Here is a 24,090-nt window from a genome sequence, read left to right as displayed (position 1 = left end):
AAAATTATATAGACATTTTAGAAATATATTTTTAGTTGTTCAGTATTCATAATTTAAAGAAATCATAAGCAAGTTATTTTGTAATATGAATCAACTGGAGCTTATTTTATAAATTTATATTATTTTTCTGATTTTCTTCAAGTCCAGAAAATCTATTTTGAAAAGGAGAAAAAAAATTCTGGATTTTATTGGTCATTTATCTTGGCATTTAAGCCATTAAGTAAGCCTCACTTACTTTACATCTTTACCTTAAAAAAAAAAAAAAAAAAAATTGGCCACTGCTTTTTAAAAAAATGTGAAGCAGAAGTATTTTGAATACTGTACTGATTTTATCACACACCATCTGTTGATGATGTGTAAAGATACAATATTAATCACTTAATAACTAGAGCAAATGATCCCAATTAAGGAAAAATGAAAATCCATATTTGAGAACAATTTTTGAATCCATTACAAAGAGTTAAGTTTGAGTGCTTTCTTATTTCTGTGTAAAGAACAGGGTCACATGAGATGAAAATGATCTACAAGGCACTAACAGTTTTAAAATAGTTCAAGATCTGATCTATGAAGCATCTTCAATCCCTTAATAAGAAAAATAATTCATAAAAAAAGCATATTAAGAGAAATAATTTGTAAGGATAGAGTATAGCATGACAAAATACAAATAATAAAGATGAAGTACCTGGTATATATGAAATTGCAAATACATTTCTTCCAAATGATGCATGCTTAATCTCTCGCACAAATTCTTTGGTGTCAGTTTTAAAACACTGGATTCGACCATTTTCCCTGTCTGCCACGCATAATTGGCCCAGATGAGGCACAAGAGCCAAGCTGTGAGGAACACTGAACTGGCCTGGTTTAGGATTGCTCCTAGAAGACTCTACAGAACAAAGAAAAACCTCAGATACACAATTTGTAAAATCACCCAAATTCTGACTTTAACGTTTTCTAATGTTTCCAAGTCCATGGTAGTAAACCATTAAATATCTGGGGGACCAGGGGAAAAATAAGGTAAAGCAGTTTGTAAGTTTATAATATCTCTTGCCCACAAACACATTATGGATTTTCTCCCTATTTGGACAAAGTTTTTGTGTTGAAGCATTCTTTTTTCCTCTCACAAGACTGTGTGTGTGTGTAAGAAAATTGCCAACTGGATGCATATGGAGGCCCTGCTTTTCCCACTGCAGGGGACAATTACATCCGACAATTACACCCGGTCGCTAGTTCCTAGTGTAACTGGCTAAGAATGACAGAGATCAAGAGTCAGATTGAGTACCTTCTCCCCACTGTGTGATGAACTCTCCAGTTGGTGAAAACTGCACAATCCGACTGTTGCAGTAACCGTCTGATACGTAGATGGTTCCAGTGTCTGGGTCTACAGCGACATCAGTGGGTTGACAAAAGTGATTCTGGTCACTGCCTGGTTGCATGCTCCTTCCCAGGATTAACAGAGGGCCGCCTTTACTGTTTGGATCCAGTTTGAACACCTTTTTAAAGAAGGAACAAAAGTCTTACCCACTCTGAATGGTTATTATGGGTACACCCCTGCCTGACCTAGACCACTTTCACAGGCAATTAGAGTGGTAGCTCCCAGAGGTTTATTTAGCAGAAGATACTTGGTAGAACTGGATAGGACTCTAAAAATCATCTGGTCTGATTCCTACATTCTTAAGGGAGGCCCTTAGAGATTAAGTGATCTGCTCAAGGTCATCCAGGTAATTGTGGGTGAATGGAGACTAGTAGTGAACAGGTGTCTTGTTCCCCCCACGTCACACTTTTTTTGTCTCTCCTCGGCTAATAGTACAGTGCTCTCCAGGTAATACATGAGCAATAACTGTTTACTGAGATGGTTGTTTTTTTTTTTCTCCTAGTTTTCATACTTCTTTGCCACCTTTTCATAAAATGGATATTAAAGCTCATCTTTTTTTTTTTTTTTTTTTAAAGATTTTATTTATTTACTTGAGAGAGAGAGAATGAGAGAGAGCACATGAGAGGGGGGAGGGCCAGAGGGAGAAGCAGACTCCCCGCCGAGCAGGGAGCCCGATGCGGGACTCGATCCAGGGACTCCAGGATCATGACCTGAGCTGAAGGCAGTCGCTTAACCGACTGAGCCACCCAGGCGCCCTAAAGCTCATCTTTTGAGAGGAAGGCCTTGTGTCTATTCTGTGATGGAAATAGAACTTCCTTTAAAAACAACAAAAATGTGATGTTTTAAATATAAACATGGATGTTCCTGAAGATCTTGCCTGGATTTATAGAAGATTAAAGTGGTTTAGGGAAAAAACAACAACACAAGTGATAAAACAGAACTAAGCCCTGGGAACACAGAAAAGAAAAGCAAATGTGGAGAGCCAAGAAGTGTGGGGAGGCCCATACAGTTGTTACAGTGAAGGCTCACATCTGGCCCTAAGCTTCCTGCCAGCCCAACATAGAAGGGTGACTTGATTATTTACGTATTAGCTTTTCCTAGCCCTGAGTTCTAAAGGAAACATTTCAGATGTGGCAGTTCCATTTTCTTGTTATCAACTTCCTGTGTGACAGAAAAAGACCCAGACAGCTCTAGAGCATTTCAAAAGCGTAACTCCATTAAGTTCTAAATGAATCCCTGCCAAATGGAAGCTTACCTGATGCAGAGCCACGTCTGTGACCCAGTAATTTCCATCTTTATCTACACTCAAGCCATGGGGCAAATAAAATCTGCAAAATAAAAGCAATGGTCTTAATTATATAATTACTCCCAAAGCATACATGAGAAGAATTTTTTTGCTAATTAATCTGTAAAGGTAATATAAATTTATGAATTGATAAACATGTACCTGCATTACTAAAGCCCAACATAAATTAAATGAAAATACCTGTTAAAATAGGAACCTCCTTTGACATGTCTTTTTTTAAAGTACATTCTTTTAATTTAAATTCAATTAGCTAACATATAGTACATCATTAGTTTCAGATGTAGAGTTTAATAATTCATCAGCTGCGTATAACACCCAGTGCTCATTACATCATGTGCCCTCCTTAATGCCCATCACCCCGTTACCCCATCCCCCCACCCCTCCTTTTGACATACCTTGAGTGGTATTTATTTAATCTTTGAAAAATGTATAAATGAAGCCTACAATCAATTACAAGTATTTATCACAAAGTATGGTATATTAAACAACACAAATAATATCAATTTAAAAACAAGTTCAAAGATCATAAATATTAACATTTTAGAAATTGTATAAAGCAAATTGTCTAGAAAAATATAAATGGATTTATATAGTTTGAATACTTTAAACATGCTTCGAGGTAATGTAAGCTGTGTTAATAGAAAATATTAAATATAGGACTCGAAAGCTTTAAGAGTGCCTCCTAAAGACAGTAAAACCCAAAGAAAACACCTTCCAGCATACAAGCTCATCGAAGCAAAGTGAAGTGGTGTGCTGGATAATCATTGGAGAAGGTTAATCTCTTTAACAAATCAACTGGGATAATCTGGGTAAGAGAACTAACTGGAAACTAATGTAGACAGAGGCTCACAGGCTTAAGGAACTTAGAATTAACAAACACATGGGCAATATCTTAATGTGGTTGTGGTCAAATGACATCTGACAAACCACAAGCTGTTTGTCAGCTTCTAGCCTTAACCATGGTGGTGACACCACAGACTTTTTTTTTTCATGAGCCAAGACCGTAACACCGTGAGCTTGACTAATGAACTGAACTAGATCTGTGTTTTGGTGACTGAATGTGAGGGTTATGACTTGCTTTCAACACAGACACCCCACTGCTGGCCAGGTTCATTTGGCAGCCATTTCTCCACCTTCCTCTGATTCCTTTCTGGAAAGAGAATGCTTCTGATTCATGGGTACAGCACCAGGGAGACAGGCTCAAACCCACTAAGTGGTAGAGCTGCTATTAGGATTTGGCCCCTGACTCGCCATCTTAGAATCCTATAAAAAAAAAAAAACAACCCTAATTATTACCATCCTCATAAGCAGCTGCGCTCAGAATGGATGGCTCCCTGGCTTTTCCTGTGCCTAAGCAGATGGAGCAGGGTATAGTTCCTGAAGCTGCCAGGTTAAAATGGTTGAGGACACTCTGTAAGCAGGTGCCCCTTCCCTTCAATGACCATGAATCAGCCAGTATTTTTTTGGCTGCCAAATGTCATCTAGGAATAAGACCAAATAATAAGTCTTTCAAAGCCAAATTACCTATGCATGCTAAGGAAAACTAAAAATGACATTTGTTTTGTTTTCACTTTGAGCAAGAAAGAAGCCTTTTTTCTTAATGTTGATTACTTGATGATTTTGGTTATGTGACTTTAATGCTGAAAAAAAATTTTTTTAATCTTCAGATCCATGCTGATCAGCAATTCACTTCATTAGCCATGTGTATCAATGGTGCTATGAAGTTTGAGTACCGATTAGAATCACCTGGGAGCTTTAAAATTAGCTTTTGACCCCTGGGTCGCATCCCAGCCAAAATCTCAATCTGGTTTTTTGAAGCTTCCCAGGTGATTCTAATTTCAGTCAGGGTTTAGAACCACCTATTTAGAAAATGGAAGATGGGATGGCCCGATTAGCCTCCTGCTTTCGTAAGCTGCGCTTTTTCACCAGCCACCGTACGATACACCCTTTCCGAGACCAGAGCCAGTGCCACACTTTAACAAACAAGCCTTAATAACCACAGAAGTAATTTCACTCACAGATTTTTTCCACTGGACTGGAGTACTGCAGCATTATTTGGATCTATGACAAGAATAGTGTCTTCTTCAATTGGCCCGAGTCCTCTTTGCTGGTAAACAAACATGCTATCAAAAGAGCTGAAAAAGAAAAAAAAAAAAGGCATAAGAATGGAAAATAAGCCAATGAGAAATGGCAATGAACTTGAGAAATGCAGATCATTCACTTGAGGTTCAAAATACAGAATCAAGAGAAGAGGGACGCCTGAGTGGCTCAGTCGGTTGGGCGTCTGCCTTCCGCTCGGGTCATGATCCCAGGGTCCTGGGATCGAGTCCCGCATCGGGCTCCCTGCTCTGCGGGGAGCCTGCTTCTCCCTCTGCCTCTGTCTCTCATGAATAAATAAATAAAATCTTTAAAAAAAAAAAAAGAATCAAGAGAAGAGCTTAAACTTTGTTGTCCTTCACATTTCTCTTTGATTCCATCTATGTATATATACATATACATATATATACCAGTATGTATATAATGGTAGTTACATATATACCATCGGCCCGTAGAACCGTGCTGCTCAGAGTGGTCAGTGGAGCGAACTGCCCGGAGATGCAAGGTCTCACACCCACCAAATCTGAAATCTGTCCTTTCACAAGATCCCCACGTGATTCATATTCACATGAGAGTTTAAGAAATACTACCAAGAACGCTTAACCATTTTTTTTTAAAGCTCCGCAAAATATTTTAATAGCTATTTTCTTTCAAACTACAAAAGAAATCATAATTTATTTTAACTTACACTGTAATAAGGAAAGTATAAATGATAGCAGAAGGGGTAGTGATCAAAAGTATGTTTGCTACTGTATCTGTCATAGGTATAACATGCAGATACATATTACAAGGATAGAGGATCTAATGCTCAAAATATTTTAAAAATATAAAACATGATTGATTCTTGAAACAAGAATATGCTTAGAAACATAAGACTTCCATAAAACAACTATTCTATAAGTACAAAATGGGCAACTATATAATAATATAAAAACTAAAACTAATATGACAATTGCTGTTTTTAACTCTGTATCTCCCAGGCTATAAAATATTATGAACATACATGTTAATGTATATTTTTTCCATTTATATTTCTATATGAATTGCTAGTAATGTATTTCCCTAAGTTGACAATTATCACAGATACTGTACTTATTTCGATTCCTGTTTAGGAAATTATTTGGGATAAGTGACAAAGACAAAATCTTGTAACCTAATCTTATGTAACAGAGAGATAAATACACAGAACACCAAGAGACCAATTTATATTTTAAAAAACAGAGAACTCGGGCGCCTGGATGGCTCAGTCGTTAAGCGTCTGCCTTCGGCTCCAGGTCATGATCCCAGGGTCCTGGGATCGAGCCCTGCATAGGGCTCTCTGCTCAGCACAAAGCCTGCTTTTCCCTTTCCCACTCCCCCTCGTGTTCCTGCTCTCGTTATCTGTCAAAAAAACAAAACAAAAACAAAAAAACCAGAGAACTGGATCAGCACATAGTTGAGTCATACGCATGTGTGTGTCTATATAAAAATATACATAATATATTTATATTTTGCCAAAGTCAATGGATGATCAATGAATATTTCTGTAACAGAATTTCCTTTATAGAATTGACAAAGCCGTTCAAAAAACTATACTATTTTTAGTTCAACTGTATAAGCAAAAGAAGAATCTGAGTAATATTAAATATTTATGGAGATAATATTTACAATTTGGAAAGGCAAAAGAATGATCAAATCTGTCTCCTACCTATTGATTGGATGGTTGTGATTCTTGTGGAACGTATGCAGGGTCCCAGTAGAAGAATAAAAAATTCAAAATTACATTCTCTTGCCATTAAAAATACACATCACACAATTATTTGAGCTTCTTGACTGTTACAGTCTTCTGGGAACATTTTTCATGAAAGAACAGTAAGTCCCTGAGGTAGTTCTTATTAATGATGCATTCAATTGAAAACAAAATATTGATTCAGCATTGTCAACCTAAAACTTAAGTAATACTGTTCACATAATGCTATTATGTGTAGTTAAAAACCACACAGCAGTCTCTAGGGAAAAAAAAAAAGTACCTGAGTTTATGAAACAGAAGTAACATCACTAACAAAGCAGATTTCAGAAGATATTCATGGGATCATTATTAAATGGAAATGTGAAATTTTATTAGAACCAATGTAAGAGTATACAAGGTCTTATTAAATCATGGGAGACTGATAAAGAGTGACTATGACATAACTCTTTAAAACTATGAAAACCAGGGCGCCTGGGTGGCTCAGTTGGTTAAGCGACTGCTTTAGGCTCAGGTCATGATCCTGGAGTCCCTGGATTGAGTTCCGCATCGGGCTCCCTGCTCGGCAGGGAGCCTGCTTCTCCCTCTGACCCTCCCCCCTCTCATGTGCTCTCTCTCTCTCATTCTCTCTGTCTCAAATAAATAAAATCTTTAAAAAAAAACCCCCCCCCCAAAAAACTATGAAAACCAAAAAGAGTTTATCCTATATCTGAAACTCTATTTTCAATATGAATTTCTTACTAAAAAACATCATATAGATTCTTCTAGAAAACAATGACCCTGGGTTCAACCACCAATGTTCGCTTTTTTGCCAACGTGTCTGTGATACCGGATAACGTAAGTGCTGCATGTCTAAGACTCAGTGTATGCTAGAAGGTTCACATTCATGTGTAATAGTCTCCTCAGCTATTTTCTGTTTTCAGGCTTATGTTATATTCCTCATTCTCCAAGAACATTGCAGTGTTTATAACGGCAAAATGGCAATCTAGATAATGTGAGTTGTACTTTCCCTGTAAGGAGTTAAAATCTGTTTCCTCTTTCTTTGAAATTTTGAGATAATTGTGGATTCACATGCAGTTGCAAGAAACAATACAGAGAGGTTTCTCAAAGGTAGCATTTTGCACAACTATAGTACAACATCATAACCAGGATATTTATTGATATTGCTGAACATCCACCGATCATATTTAGATTTCCTTTTCTCTTCTGTTTTATTCTTGCAGTTTATTTGCTTGGATATGGAACATAGTAGTATATTACTTCTCTACTTCACCCTCACCTGGGAGTTAGTAATATGGACTGTTACCAAGTCCTCATAATTCTTACCACGTGCTAAACACTTGATATATTGATAGTGTTCTGACCCACTACTGATAGCTAATAATAGTGGCATTGCATGGTGGCAATAGTACCTAATGTAGATCCTGAGAAAACTGGAGCATGCCAGAGCTCCGCTGATCAGTCCTAATCCTTTTCATTTGGGATAGTGGGGCTTTCGTGCAACTGGCTACTGGCCCTTGGCAGTGACACAGGGCAAGTAACAAAAGAAATTGGTATTTTTTCTTAAACGGGAAAAATCACACACACACACTAAATCCGCCAAATAAAGTAGTTTAAAAACTCCTGCAATTCAAAGAAAGGTAACCCTTGAACGGTTCATGACTGGACGTCAGATCCCAGAGCGGGCTACACCGTTGCTGTGGCAAGCTGCTGCTTTAGTGATCTAAAGCAGCCACCCCACATTATATGCTGCAGAGCGGTCTTCATTTCAACCACATTTAACTTTTTACGGGATATAATAATACCCTGCAAATTTCACCCAGTGCCTGCAGCACTGCTGATTTTTGTTTGCTTCTCTGAAAAAGCACTCAGCCAAAGACACTGAACTGTGGCCTATGGGCCAGAATTCATCAGTTCTTTATTTTAGCAGTTTGAATTCCCCGTCAATGATTTTGCATATTAGCAGCTAATCAAACAGTTTCGATAAGGCTGAGAAGAAATGCTTTGCTATATTCACGCAGAAAAGAAACAAGAGTAAGGAGAAAATAAACTTCTGTGCCATCAATCAAAATTACGGGAATGCAAAGTAAATAACAGCAACTGAGAAGTAGAATATAATGTTGTAATTATATAAATTAAGAAACTGGAGAAAGAACCATAGGTTTTCTTTTGCTTTTTCTTTATTTTTTAATTTTAATTCCCGGGTAGTTACCACACAGCGTTATATTCATTGCAGGTGTACAATATAGCGATTTAACACTTCTGAACATTCCTCAGTGCTCATCATGGTAAGTGTACTCTTAAGCCCCCTTCACCTATTTCACCCATCCCCCCCTCACCGCCCACCCCCTCTAACCATCTGTTAGAACTCTAAGTTTTCAAGTGAGAAAATAAGTGGAAAGGTCCCCTCAATATTAGCGAAGCAGAGATCTACCATACAAAGGCCAGAGACTTTAAATGGAATGTACTTAAATATTATGTTAAAAACACTTCTGAAAATAAACACATTGCAAAAAATCGCTGTGAGGAGGAAAAGAGGTAGAAAGACAAAAAAAAAACAATATGACTTTAGTGCCCTGATGGACCTAGCACTGGAGACATCACAAATAGGGATGAAAAGAACAAAGAACTAGGTATTATGGCACTGGGCTTTGTTGGGTCAGTAAAGCCACCGAGGACCAGGTGCTTGACAAAGTGCTTTTTGTTACTCAACAGAATGAGGCACTTAATAAAGCCCTCATTTTTTTGGACTAGGGAACTGAGGGTAAGGGAGTGCAAACATCTTCATGCAGGTCTCAGAGCTAGGAAATGGTAACCAAGATTCAAACCCAGGTCTCCTGTCTTTAAAAAACAAACAAACAAACAAACAAAAATATACATATATATATATATACACACACACACACACATATGGTTTTCTCTTACTAGGACTGACCTCACTGGAATGGAGAATTTCCCTGCCAGTTATCAAATTTAACATGTGTATGCAGAAGAGATGGGAGAATAGTCACATAATGAAGAACTAGAGAAAGTGGCATAACACTGGAAGCAAATGGCTTAAGTGGCAAATGGCAATGTGAGAGAAAATGCTAGGACATGGAAACATTCTTTCTGTAGAACTCCTCATGATTTTCTCTCAGATATGAAGGTTCTAAGGTACCATTCAGTCACTTTGAGTTCCGTTTTCTAGGCTCACTAAATTCTTAAGGTATAAAAGAATTTGCAGATGTAAAAGCAGAACCTCAAGCAGATAACTGAGACTCCAGAAAACTAGTGAGGCTAATCTTAAACTGATTTTTCTGAAAGTCAGGATGCAGAGAGATTTCTGCAACAACAGATCTCAGCAAGATTCCATAAGGCACTGATGAAGAGATGTCTTGTGAGCTGTTTGGGGGTGGGGGGTGCAAATAGGAGAAGATTCCCAGAAGACCACATCTCCAAGAACAAAACTTGCTAAGTCAGCCACTCAACTATTCAAATCTTACGAACAACCTTTATGAAGATATGAAAGGCATGCTCATCAAACAGACCTGACACAAGGCTGGGAGGGACAGCTCATTCTATAGTTAATTAAGAATATAATAATATCTGTAAATTGTTAAATCTAATATGGTGAAATGTAACTGGAATAAAGTCCTGAATTCAATATTTTAAAAACACCACATAAGATTCCAGTAAAAAACTTGAGCACAATGTTATGAAATACATTTGAAGATCTCAGCAGGTTCAACACATGGCAACAAGGTGATATGAATGCTGAATAAAAGTGAATACAATCCTTTTACACTCACAGATATCTAAAATACACATGAAGGACAGTAATTGCATTGCCGATCAGGTAATACATGAGGTATTGTGGCCACTTCTCAACCAAACACCTTAGAAGAATGAGAAATCAGTGTGCCTTCAGATGACAGTATGATGTCAGCATAAAGGTTGGTTGAGGGCCTGGGGATATTAAGTCTGGAGAAGATAAGACTTCCTTCAAATATGTAAGTAACTGACATGGATAAATGGGAGTAAGTTCATCTTGCATTAGGCTGTCATGAAGGTGGAGTTAGAAGACTCAGATTTGAGTTTAAATAATGAAGAACTTTCTAGCACCTAGATGAGTCCCATAATTGGAAAGCATGTCTCATATCATAGGGAATTTTCCTGGCACTGAGAGTTCAAGCAGTGGATTACTGTGGAAGATCTTGTAAAGAGGTGTCTGCATTAGGTAGGAAATGGGAAGTGAGCTCTCTGGTGCACATTTGCTCTTCTGGGTGCCCAATGTCTACTGCCCCATTCATGTTCTAAGAAAACCTCCATGTTTGTTTGGTTGACCCAATACATTCTGAGCCTCACTCTCAGCCCATCTGCTTCAGATGATGTCAACTCTACTCCCAAATTCCAGGGACAGAACAAAAAACTTTCGGCTAAGCCGAAGAATGGATATCATTCTTCTGCTACAAGGACTGGTTTGGAGATGGAGGAGATGTGACCTAAGTCAGACCAAAAAATATGCTAAAAGACTCAATTTAAGGATTTTCTGTTGACCTGTCAGGGACATAGATGATCTCTTTTGTGAGACTGGTGAAATAATGTGATTCTGAAGCTGAAAACAGGGAGAGGATCAATCAGGGCCCAGAAATGGAACCAACCAGGGGAAAATGTATTAAAAAATGGATCTGGGTGATGTCGTTTGGACGACCATACCCTTGAAGTTTTCACTTATATGAACTGTTAAATTTCCTCTTTTCCTAAGCTAGTCTGTGTTGGTTTTCTCTCTTACTGAAAGAATCCCAAGTGATACAACTTCCAAGATCCCTTCCAACTCCATGTGAAAAAAAAATAATAAATGATATAAAGGAAAACAACTTTTAACACCTAAATATTAGGGGTAAAACCCTTGATTTAGTTAAGTGGGTATGTGATGTGGGTCCTGCCTAGTGGAACCACAACCATAGCTGAGAGAAATAAAAGAAAGGCCAAGAAGCAAGACTTGACAGTCGTCTGATTTTAAGAAAGAGACCCAGGAACAGCTGTTTGGAGGCAGGAGCTACCCAGCTCCTGCTGGGAGGCATTTAAATTTGAAAGAGCTCCAGCTGTCACACTGCCCTAACACCAGGACAGACAAGAGGCTCTTAAAGTTTTCATTACACCCTGCTGGTAATAGGCATTTCTTATTTCAGCTAGAAGCTTCTTAAAGTAGCCATAATGAAGTCAGGGACAGGCAGGGAAGAAAATGGAAATCAAATGGAGAAAAGGAGTGACAGTCACCTTTCAGGAGGTTAAGTGGTTATTATTATTATTATTATTATTATTGCAGTTTGGTTGCCATGCTTAATTAGCATGGTTAAATAGAAGAGTAAGGGGTGATCAGGGAAATCAGGTAGAAATGAGGAGTAACAGTACATATAAAAACAGCTGATACGATGATACCAAAGAGCGTTGGGTACTAAGTATTAATTAGGGATTGTTGATGCCAAGCGCTGTCTGATAGTTAAAGAATGACCACATCCTAGAAATTAGGGGATACAGAGGGCTTAGATTTGATTTAGAGCAAGTTCTGGCCTTATGGAAACTATAATTTTGTGAACGTGAGAAATATTAGGAAGGGAAAAATTCCAAGGAAGATGATGAATACAGGATTTCTCACTACTCTCCTCAAACAGTTGGTAGCAACAAGAATGCAATTTCCACCCAATCGTTAATGTTCATGATCTCTCACCAGGACATCATAAATTCTTCAGGCAGGTGTTGTTTTTGTCTTTTTACAATCCTTAGATATTTAATGAGGGAGAACAAAAACTATGTATTTTGTCTGTTTTATATAATGTGACTTACGTATGAAGGATGGCCATGCAAGACGGTTCAAAGAACGGAATCCACAAATCCAAATCTATTTTTCTAAAAACTAACAGAGTAATCCACTTCTAATTCTCCTCATAGAATAATAGAGCAGACAGTGGTTAAAAGCAGAGAAGTGAGTTCCAGAAGAGAATTTCCTGGCAGGTATGGATTGAAAAGGCTGCTAGAGGCCAACGGACAATACAGGAAAGACACAAGGAAAGAGAGAGAACAAAATTCTTAACATCTGAAAGATAAAGATGAGTAAGAAAGAAGAAAGAGATTTAACGAGTTGAATCAGCACATCTGCTCTGAAGAGTCTTGCATTTTTAACAACACCCTTTTGTTGGTGCCATTTATCAGGATAAACACACCAGGGCCTTGGCCGTGAAACTGGAATCTATTTGCCCATGATACTGGTTATCTAGATGAAAGCTAGATGCCAGGAGAAAGCAGCTCTTTTGCTAGGACTAACACACAAGTCACAGAAAATGTTCTTCTGTGGCTCTTAGTTCATAGTCTTGTGTCACCCTTTTCGGCCCCAAGCTGGCCTGTACTGATCCCTTGTCCTAGTAAGCTGTCCCAGCCTCTGCTGTTTGCTTGCAGTGAGTATCCCATTAAAACAGAGAATTGGACTTTATCCAATCTAGCTTTAGCCAGCTGAAACAGTGTCAATGGGAGAAAATGATGCTGTAATTTTCTCCTCTGGTAAAATGTGGCTAGAAATCCATGCAGAAAATGTAGCAATATTCATTAAAAGAAGAATATGCTATGATGAATAGAAAGAGTTTGCTTCTAGAAGCACTTGTTAAAATACCATTAGATGATCGATAATGACTAAGACGATGTAACAGAGATGTATGACTAGGAATAGTGAGTTCGATTGCTTTGAACTCTGAAGTGATTTCCTTCTCAGATTCCATTTTCAAGTGTGACAACTGGAAAGGACAATTAAACATTAACAAAGTTAGCAATCTGTTTTGAAATGCTGCCTGAATTCCCTCTTCACCTGCACAAAGAAAACCCCATCCATGTAGAGTGACAGAGCAGGCTTAGCATTAGCATGAGTTCATTCAGTATCTCTGAAAATGGAAGAAAAAAACCAACTGAACTATCTACGTAGGTCCTCAATTTTCCAAACGAGACCCTACAGCTGTACATTTGAAAGAAGAAGATTCATGACGCTTAATTGATATCTTAAGATTTACCTTCATGTGTAAATTTGTGATAAAAACAAATGAATAAATGGATATTCATTACTTAGGAGAGTTGACATAACCTGCTAAATTGTGGACCAAGCTTTTAAAAATATCATCATATGAATGTACTCACAATCCCATGAACGGCAGTATCACAAAGTGGGTACCTGGGCTGACCTGGGAGTCAGATAGAAAGGAACTGAAGCCTGGCTTTGCCATTGGCTAACTCCAAGTCATGCGCAAAACACTTACCTTCTCTTGGTTTCTTCATCTGGAAAATGTGACTGGTGGTGATAGTAACAGTGCCCAAATGTGTGAGGAGATTTACGTAAACATTTAGAACAGTGACAGGCCCACAGTAAACAATAAATGTTAGACAGACATTTTTACCAAAAATCCTTCCAAGAAGATAGTGGAAGGTAGAGTAGAAGGTTGGAAAGAGAAACCCAGACGGAAAAGCAGGGGAATTAGTCCTTAAGTCTTTGGTGCTCTTAAAAAAGAGAAAATTTGAGTAATAAAATTAATCTCTATGAAAATGTGAAGGCCAAGCTACTCTTCTTACACACGTGGTAGCCAAATTGGTTCAACCATAATCTCCAGAAGGCTAATTGTGATCACTGCCATGGAGCAGTCTGCTGGAAAAGGGGAGTTCAACTGCCTTAGAATGGTTCTTTATGCAGCATATACACAGAAATAACAAAGTGCTTCATTGTAGTCAACTAATTATCTTTTCTTGGTTGATCATTTCTCATGATGCACTTTCTCTGAAGTCTTGAAATGCCTCAGCAATGTACTGTCTTAACTGCCTTTAATATTACTCTCCTTAGGAACGTGAAGGTAGCTTCAAGGAGGAAGTAGGAAAATGGTAAGCAGGTAGGATCACAGATTGTTACTGCCTTCTCTCCATAAACTAGATTGTGAAACTGTTTTAGTTTGTTTTAAAATGCACAAGACTTCCTTTCTGCTACTTATCACAGTCATGCATTAAAAGAATAAATGTGGTTTGCTCACAAAAATCAAGTTCAAAGAGAACCTTGGTATTCTCTTACTGTTTAACAAAAAGTGACGCGTGCTAGATTTGTTTTCATTTACTCCTTGAAGGAAATATATTACTTACTTTCCGTCCCAGACATGGTCACCTCTGTGGAAAATCACCAGATTATTCTTCAGGTCCAGAGCCACCCCAGAAACCTGGCCTGGTAGCAAGTATACTCCAGGCCAATCCAGTGCTTCTTCGATATGGAAATCTAAAAAGACAAATCCATACATGTGGTGTAAGAAGGAAAGCTAGTATAGCCTCATGAAGACTCACCGTGGTTATGAGAGACTCATGCAGTACTGTCACTAGATGCAAGGAAAACAAAACCAAGCCGTGCTCTATATCAATATGCCACATGCACATGCCAGCCAGCTTCCCGAGCTACAAGATAAAGAAGTGCCTGTGAACCGGTTTTGGGGACCATATGCCCATTTTCCCTGTCGATAACATGCCTGTAAAAACAGCTTACCGTTAGGTCATGAAAGAACAAATCTGAGCCTGCTTTCTTCTGGATAAGACTCTTCTTTAAAATTCGTATTTTGGGGAAATATGGCAACATGGATGGCATCATTTGAATTCAAAGCTTTTACATGTGAATAAATAGCAAGCGTGGACAAGAAGCCTCTGTGTGTGTGTGTGTGTGTGTGTGTGCGCGCACGTGCGCACGTATGAGCGATCTAACTCCTGTGTAAATTCTGGATGTTCAGTATATGAGACCCTATAATAAACCATGACTAATTATCTCCTGTACAAGGAACCTATCTGAGATACTGATCTCATTCCTCTGAACGTGAGTGTTCCTGTAACGATGGGTATGGAGAGACACACTTTCATTGCTTGCATTTCATGGTTTCCTAACATAAGAGAAGTGAAACATAACAGAAACTTTGTGACTGGACGATTTCCAAGTTATTTTCATTTCTCATCAGAATACATTTATACTTAGAGAACACGTGGGTTTATTTGTGTTAATTCCTTTTATAAATGTGCTCATGAATAAAGAGGCATGCTGTATGGATTCCCTATACTAACTGCGGATGTAAAGTTATGAAGATACTGTGAGATCTACTGTATCAGTGTCAATATTTCTTTCTCTCTCAAATGCTTCAATAGAAACGCTGAGAAGTAGAAAAGCAGCAATTCGAGTCTCATTTCTCCTTCCCATCTTCTGGAGGACGGGGCAACATGCAATGAAATCCTTAGAGACAGGAACTACAGACTGGAGGAAGAAAGGGAAGCACAGGACCTAGATAATGAGCTTCCACAAGCTTGAGAGGATGCTGGGGTGAGGATAAACATTTCGAAGTAATTTTCTCAACTGTATGTAAGGAAATAGTACCACTTCATTCAAAGTCTCTTTACCTTTGCATATTTAATTTTTCTTTAGTAAAAATTAATGAGACAGCACAAGTGAATGCCTAGATCAGTTCTGCCTACAACTTCGGCTGAAGCATCTTCAACAAGTATTCCCTAAGTGTATTGTCTACGTAAGGCATTATGCTAGATTCCGGGAACACAAAGAAGTAAAATATGGTTTTTGGCCTTGAATAATGTGTAGAATGAAATGAGAGAAAACGGAAACTGAATACTTATGACACGATGCAGTGCCAGAACACAGGAGAGGGTCCGTAATCCTTCCTGGGGCTTGGCTGGGAGAGGGCAGGGTGAAGGTCATACCTGGGAGGTTTCCCAGAGAAATAAACACTTGTGTTTGCACTTAAAGGTAAGTGGGGGTTCGCTGAGTGCAGAGGGCAGAGAATATTTCGGTCAGAAAGATCAAAAGTGAGGATGTTTACAACTGCGGAATGTGTTTCAAGATCTTTAAGTAATCTGGAAAGATGCCTGTGTATGTCCAGGAGGGCTTAGGGCATCGGCAGGTGGGATTAACAGGCCTGGAGAGTTAGTTTAGACTGGAAAATGTGCCTTATACCACACGAAGGGGTGTGGATTTAACAATGAATGAATGTAAGTCTGAGCTGCGGTGTCTTGATCTCTACAATGATTCATTCTGAGGCATGCTGCAAGTACATTATTAGTAGCAGTAAAGCACAGAGTTTGGGAATAATTTACTTTTGAAATATATTTAGAGCACATGAGAATGTCATTGTCACTCACGTGCTCTGATACGCCTTCTTGAGTTGAAGAGAAGGGGACAGAGTTGCAGCTGGTACGCTGACATTTGCAAACAGTTCTGGGCACAGCAGTGGATGTGAATGGGGCTACTCAGATGAATAACATTCATCATCTATTACACTTGTCATAATAGGAAAGAAGGACGCAAATTGCTGCTCCAGGTGACTGGGAGCCCCTGAAGGTTTTCGAGCATGGGGCGACATGATTAAAACTGTGTTTTTGAAAGTGAACTCTGGAAATAGTGGTATAAGCCTGACAATTAGATATGTCTAGACAGATCAACAGATGGATAAATCATTCCCCAAAGAGAATGTTTTAAATTATTTTAAAGTTGCTTGAATTTCAGGTTATATGTCATTCATTCTCATCTCAGTTACAGCTTGTCCATTTGGTGGTCATCATTCTGTGCTCATTCACCAGCTCCTGAAGAGTCTGGATGGGCTTCCAGGGAACCTTGAACATCATGACAACGGAGATACTGAATTGCTTTCAACAGATTCTCAGAGTCCAGAGGCACTGCAGCCAGAAGGAATTTCTTGAGGGCAGGGAATCATGTCATACTTACCAAGTCTCACGCAGGGCCTGGCCCACTGTAATGGCCTGAGAAATGCACTAAATGGAACTCTATGATCCAGTCTCTACTTGTCTATATTGTCAACTAGCATTTAAACACCTTATCATCTTGTCATTCATTTGTACTATCTCTTTTTACCCCCAGCACTGTGCTGAAGACACTGTTAAGAGACTCAATAAAAATGATAATTGGTTAATTATTTTCATTCAAGAAAAGAAATAAATATCATGTTTCCTGGAACATTTCTATTCAGGGGTTCACCGGCAGGCACCGGAAGCTAGGTGCTTGTGAAGGTCCAGAGATACTAATTCTGATACGAAATATATGCGGTGTCCAAAATAACTATACTGTCCGGGGACAAATGTGAATTTCATAAAATATTGGAAATACTGTGTAATAAACTTTAATCTGGCTATGAATGATCCCAATTATCACTGACCTTAGATTGGCAAGCACTCAAAAGTCTGCAAAAAGCAATGATTGAGAGGTTGTTAGCCTATTTTGTTACATATGAGAGTCCCTTTAGGTTGGAAATTTTCAAGAAGGAAAAGCAGTGTAAATATCTGGAAGGTACTTATTAAAACATATACTTTTGGTGAATTTTCAGAACAGTAAAGGTAATATGTAAGGAAATAAGAAGGTTAACGCTGCGAGCAACCTGGTTCTTTTAGTACTGAGTCAATGCAAAGGAGAACTACTTTGTGCGTGGCAAAATTTTTGGAGAGATTGTATTTTGTTTCTATATTATTTATATAATATTACATATTATTTTAAATTTCATTTTCAAATACCATAGCACATTTATTAAGACTGCCTACCCAAGACCTCAAAATTCTCAGGATCTAGGTCCCTGTGTTCACTGGGCATCCTAAAATCGTTAAAGGAAAACTGAGTTCATGTTCTCTTTTGTGAACGTTAGCTTGGTTGATTGATGTTTTTGCTTCCAGTGTCACCATCTTTTTCATCATTAGGTGGTTCAAGGCTGTGCCCTTTAAGATGAAATGATCAAGAATCCAGGCAATCATTTAGGACCGGTGGTATGTGTATATGGAATTCATACTGAGGTTCTTCCAATCCCTGCCCATCGTTACAGGAGAATCACAGAATGGTAGTGCAGTTATTGGCTCATCCCAGGTCATTTTCTCATTTCCCAGGAGAGGAACTTGAGGCTTGGGCCAGACTTCAGTCATCAAGATCAAGGATGATTATTTCCTAATCCCCAATTAAGAAATATTTCAAATCCTTATTAAAGAAATTATATGATGAAATATATTTGGGTTCTAACTTCAACTTAATATTTTCAATCATGGAGAAGTTAAAAATTAGAGTTCAGATTTCTTTAAGTGATTCAGTAGATGACTAATGTTGTAGCCTTACAGTTTTAATTTGAAAATTAACACAAATTTCTTACACATGACCTTGGGCAAACTATTCCCAAATCTAAGTGTCAGTTGCCTTAAATTCAGATGTCAAATAATGGGATTATTTCAGAAGAATTCTTACATGCATTATAAAGGTAGATGTGCAGCCATATTCTGGCTGTATATTCAGGAAAAAAGTTACTACTTTCAGAAAAGAAGTAGACATTACTATTAAAATTGTATCAATAAATCACTAAGAATTAATGAATTATACCTCTCCGAGAGAGATTAATGTTAGTGATCAATGCTGCTTTCATATGAAATTATTAATAAGCATTTAAAAGGGCACTCATTCATCTGTGTTACAGAAGAACTAACAGAATTAAATAAAGTTGAAACAAAACATAATTTCAAACCCAGAGCTGTGACTTCACTCCAGTGGAACGGGGCTCCTCACACTTAATTTTAAGTAAAAGACCCTGATGAAATCACTAGACAGCTTCAACAAGAACAGAAGGCAGTGGTGGCTTTTTCTATGCTTGCAAATTCTCATCTAGTGAGGAAAAGATGCCTTATTTTGGTCAGGGATTATTATTCATCAGAAGTGCCAGCAGTAACTATAATTAACTGAAACTACAGGAGAAATATTTATACCCAAGTCAGAAAGAAAATAAGACTTAAATTATAATGTTTCATTTAATGGGGGATGAAGTGAGGAAGAGAATTAAGACATAACTAGGGCTCAAAAGCACTAGCAGAATTTCTTTTCTTTTAATTTTTTATTGTTATGTTAATCACCATACATTACATCATTAGTTTTTGATGTAGTGTTCCTTTTCTTTTTAAAATTTAATTGCAAATGAGATCTTCAACTTGGTCAAAATGTTTGGATACTGACTGGGAAACTATGATCAAAAGTAATCTACACCTAGGGGCGCCTGGGAGGCTCAGTCGGTTAAGCATTTGCCTTCAGCTCAGGTCATGATCCCAGGGTCCTGGGATCGAGCCCTCCACAAGCCCCTTGTTCCCTTCTTGGGCTCAGCGGGGAGTCTGCTTCTCCCTCTGCCCCTCCCCCGGCTCATGCTTGCTCTCAAATAAAATAAATAAAATCTTAAAAAAAAGGTAATCTGCACCTAGTGTTAATCACAATTGTAGATGAGATGATGGGATGATTGGACAAAAACCAGCCTTCATAATGATGTAATGTATGGTGATTAACATAACAATAAAAAACCCAGCCATCATGCTTCCCTCTGGCCTTCCTTCTTATCTATTATGTATGTATGTATGTATGTATGTATGTGTCTATCTATTTTATGTTATTGTGAGAGGCAGAATAACAGTGATTAAAAACCGAGACTTGGAGCAAGTCTGACTGGCTTTGAATTGTGGTTCCTTGAGCTATGGCACTCGCGGCGTGTGACTTAATCTTTCTATGCCTCAGTTTCTTCCTCTCTAAATGGGTTTATAAATAGGGTTGTTGTGGGGATTAAATAAGTTAATGCATCTAAAACACCTCGCCTGGCTCACACGGAGGGCTAGGTATGTGTTTTTATTATTTTATTATTCCCTCCAGAGAGAAAATTCAGCGAATTGAATGCTTTATTTTACCCTGGGAATCCTATAAGATGTGAAGAACTTAGAGGTAAGCGTGTGACTGAAATATGTTAGAAGTTTGGACTCTGAGTGAGTTAAAAGTTGTCCATAGAAATTAAGTAAAATCCAAATATTCCTAAGAATATTTAAAAAGTCTGTGAGTTCTTTTAACTGATAAGAGGCATCACACAAATGCAGATATTATTTTTTGATGTCCAGAGGTATGCAGTATATGCTGAATCAGGCTTCTGTATGCTAGCAAATAGTAGTCCAATCAAATCTGCCACTGAGAATAGCAATCTGCAGTTTTAAATTTATTTTTCAATGAGTTTGGTTTCCAGAAGGCAACTAGAATTAAGACTAAGATTTTATACCTATCCTACTAATATTGTTTCATACCTGTATCAAACTAATGGTAGAAACCAAATGATGTTAAGTGTAAAAAGGAGTGTGTTTGCGTCTCAGTTTACCTAGTTGAATATTTTCACAACTGCACATCATATATCACAGGCAAATATCAAGGCAGATCGATATAAGTGATCAGAGATTTCAAGAGCCACAACTCCCATTATGGTAGAACACTGCCAAGTCATTTTCTGAATTTATCAAATTGGAGTGCCAAATTTTACAGCTTTCCTACACATTCCAAGGAAATTCTCTCATGGATGCTGCTTAAGTTGAAGTAATTAATATTTAGTTCTATTACTTTGGTGTTTAAAATTTTGAAATCTTGGGGCACCTGGGTGGCTCAGTTGGTTAAGCGTCTGCCTTCAGCTCAGGTCATGATCCCAGGGTCCTGGGATCAAGCCCCACATTGGGCTCCCTGCTTGGCGGGAAGCCTGCTTTTCCCTCTCCCACTCCCCCTGCTTGTGTTCTTTCTCTAGCTGTCTCTCTCTCTGTGTCAGTTAAATAAATAAATAAAATCTTTATGAGAAAAATAAAATAAAATAAAATAAAATTTTGAAATCTTAATCCAACATGACATGAATGGTGACAATTATAATCATAATTATTGTTAATGCATTACCACATTTATTAAGTAGCTTCTGTGTTCCAGAACCTGTTCAAAGCACTTTCCATGTATTTTCTGATACAAAGAAATATTATCTAACCCTCACTTCAACCCTATGAGGAATGTACTGTTATAATCCTCATTTTTACCAATGAGAAAACTAAAGCCCAGAGAATTTCTTTTTTAAACTTTCCCAGGGATCACATAATTATTGGTGTAGTTAGCATTCATTCAAAGCCAGGAAGTCAGGCTCCAGAGCCTGAAGTGTTCCACATCGTATCACCTCTGTGGAATGGTTTTCAAATTTTATTTTGGCCAAATGCAGAATCCTTCTGGGGCAAGCTGTATTGTGTGCATTGTGTGCATGCATGTGTGTGTGTGGTGTGGAGTCTGCAACCACTGCTTCCCATTTGAGGCATGCCCTTTCCAGCAATAGCTGGAAACCTCTCGTTTGTACCTGTCCAGGAAATTCCATGACTATTGGGAGAAGAGTCTTCAGAACAGACCCACCAAAGGTCACAAAGATAAGACCTTAAAAAGGGTGCTATTTGTGGATGTTTGCACTCTTAAAGACACACTAAATACACAGTACTTAACCATGTTGTTTTTGGGAATGGTAAAGACTTTACAGCAAAGTAGGAAGGTTCTGTTGTGCTCATCATAGAGCTTGTGTCCACTGATACTCAACCCATTATGAGGTGGGAACTCAATGTTAAAGGCAGTCACCAGGGTGTGGGACCACGTGGAATTCAGACCAATCTCAAAGTCTACAAAATGGTGCTGCTTTTGAAACCCTTAGGTAGTCCTGGGCCTACCACACACAGTCACATCCAGATTTTTGAGCTGATCAGTATTTCACTTTGACCACTCAAATCAGCTGGATGGAATCCATTACTGTATTACAGTTCCAAAATATGGTCCAGTCAATGGAATCTAAAGTGCTGCAGCATAAAATGCACCTGTATTGGGTTGCGCTCGTGCCAAGAACTATGGACATCAGAACAGGGTTCGGAGTAGAAGTCTCCAGCTGCTAAGTAGCGATGGTCCAGAGCTCTTGGGAGGTGTATCTGAACTGAGCAAACCAATTAGCCCAGTATTTTGAGCACAACTGCAATGAAGTGTAAAGAACTAGAAAGTGCACATTCTACTTTTAAGGACAGTCATAAAGTCCAAGTTTTAAACTCAGACTCTGTGACCACATCAAAAGGGGTTAACATGTCTAGTGTCTCCATTTGAAAATTAAAATAAGTCTCAAAGATATATGAAATGAGTATGAGTTATCATATTGAGCAACATGATAGCCTTACATTTTCATTTTTGTAATAATTTCATATGAGAAACCACCTTCTTCTTTGAAGCTAATATAATTCCTTACAGCACATTGGGCATTTTAGGGAGACAGTTAATTCTTCCAGACCATTAGGACCCCATTCTCAGTTTTGTCTAAAGTAAAGAAAGGGTATGAGAAAACTAAGGGAAAGTTTTCCATCAAATTTATTCCCCTTATTCATACCTTGGGAAATATACATAAATTAGACTACTAATATATTTTATTAGGATATTGTATGCTAATAACTTCCTACTTTCTTCTTTGCAAATGGAAGCTTCCTGAGGATAGGTCTTTCTCTGGCTTACACAAAGGAATGAAACATTTTCAATTAAGGTTAGCTATTACGTAGTGTTATGGTAAACAGTGAAAGAAAATTGAAAAGAAAAAGACTTTCAGAAATAGCTTACCTAAAAAACAAGTTTTGCTATTTTGAATTTAATGTTTAAAAAGTTTTTGAATCAGAGTAGTGAAGTAACACTAAAATAAATCATTTCAGAAAGGAAATACATGCACATTTCCTTTCTATAATTAGGATTCGTGCTGTATGTTTCTATGACTCATTGTTTTATTTAATTCAGTGACATTTACCCACATATTTAAAATGAAAGGAAATTTCCTGACCCAGATCCTGCAGAAACATTTTCTCCCTGGGCACTGCCATTTTGACCACCCTGTAAGGTATGAGATCTAGCAAGTAAATGTATTGGGGGTATTTTAAATATTTCTTTCTTAGAAAAGCTAAAGAGGTTTTAGAAATACAGTGCCTTAAGTCAAACTATAATTTTTAGATGGACACTTATGATACCTATAAATAACTGCCATATTATTTCAAATTCAGGAGTGCCAGAGAGAAGTCATGGAATGAAGTATGCCACAATTCTTAACACTTCACACTTGAATAGAATTGTATTCTCACCAAAAAGGCCCTTCTGCCTTTTATATTTTCGGGTTGTATGGGTTACCATGTACTGTCCTTCATATAGAGGTTCAGAAGGACACTCAAGTCTCTCTATGAAATGGATAGGGGCATGATAAACTGCAGATTTTCTAGGCACCACACTCAGAAATGTCAATTTGGTTGTTCTCTGATAGGATTCAGGAGTCCAGATTTTTCATAAGCACCATATGGGATTCTGATGCAATGCAATTTGGGGACCCCCTCTTGAGAAATAGTTTCATTAGATAAATTTAGAAGGAGTCAAAGCAGGGCTGATCCTATTTAAATATGAAGACGCAAAAATCTGGGTCCCAGTTAACATCCCATCGAAAGATCAGTCCCAACGGACAGTGCTTGAAACTTCTGTGTGAGCAAAAGGCACCTCATGCTAATTTTTTTCAATTATAAATAAAAATCAGCTGGGTGTTGACTAACTTACGGCTTCCTGCAAAGCTGTATTTGAAAACACCAAACTGGCAGCCGGCGCCATTCCAGCCCACGCATGGATGGCTGCCATGCACCCATGTCCGTTACTTTTTGAGAGATTATCTCCACATGCTGTATTACCTGGCTTTC

General features: G+C 38.1%; 1 protein-coding gene across 11 annotated transcripts in view; it reads right to left on the bottom strand.

The window, feature by feature from the left end:
• The window catches only part of PAM (peptidylglycine alpha-amidating monooxygenase), a 282,875-nt gene that overhangs the window by 18,413 nt on the left and 240,372 nt on the right, over nucleotides 1–24,090 (bottom strand). For all 11 annotated transcript variants that reach the window (XM_044917061.1, XM_021701584.1, XM_021701592.1 and 8 more), the window contains 5 exons: nucleotides 14,650–14,779; nucleotides 4,697–4,813; nucleotides 2,628–2,700; nucleotides 1,280–1,490; nucleotides 683–883 (listed from right to left, as the gene is read on the bottom strand). In XM_044917061.1, the coding sequence (XP_044772996.1) occupies nucleotides 683–883; nucleotides 1,280–1,490; nucleotides 2,628–2,700; nucleotides 4,697–4,813; nucleotides 14,650–14,779 (732 nt within the window). The remainder of the gene's footprint in view (nucleotides 1–682; nucleotides 884–1,279; nucleotides 1,491–2,627; nucleotides 2,701–4,696; nucleotides 4,814–14,649; nucleotides 14,780–24,090) is intronic.

This window comes from Neomonachus schauinslandi, chromosome 7 (genome assembly GCF_002201575.2).
Source record: "Neomonachus schauinslandi chromosome 7, ASM220157v2, whole genome shotgun sequence".
In the NCBI taxonomy this organism is placed as follows: domain Eukaryota; kingdom Metazoa; phylum Chordata; class Mammalia; order Carnivora; family Phocidae; genus Neomonachus; species Neomonachus schauinslandi.
This window is presented reverse-complemented; position numbering and strand designations above follow the sequence as displayed.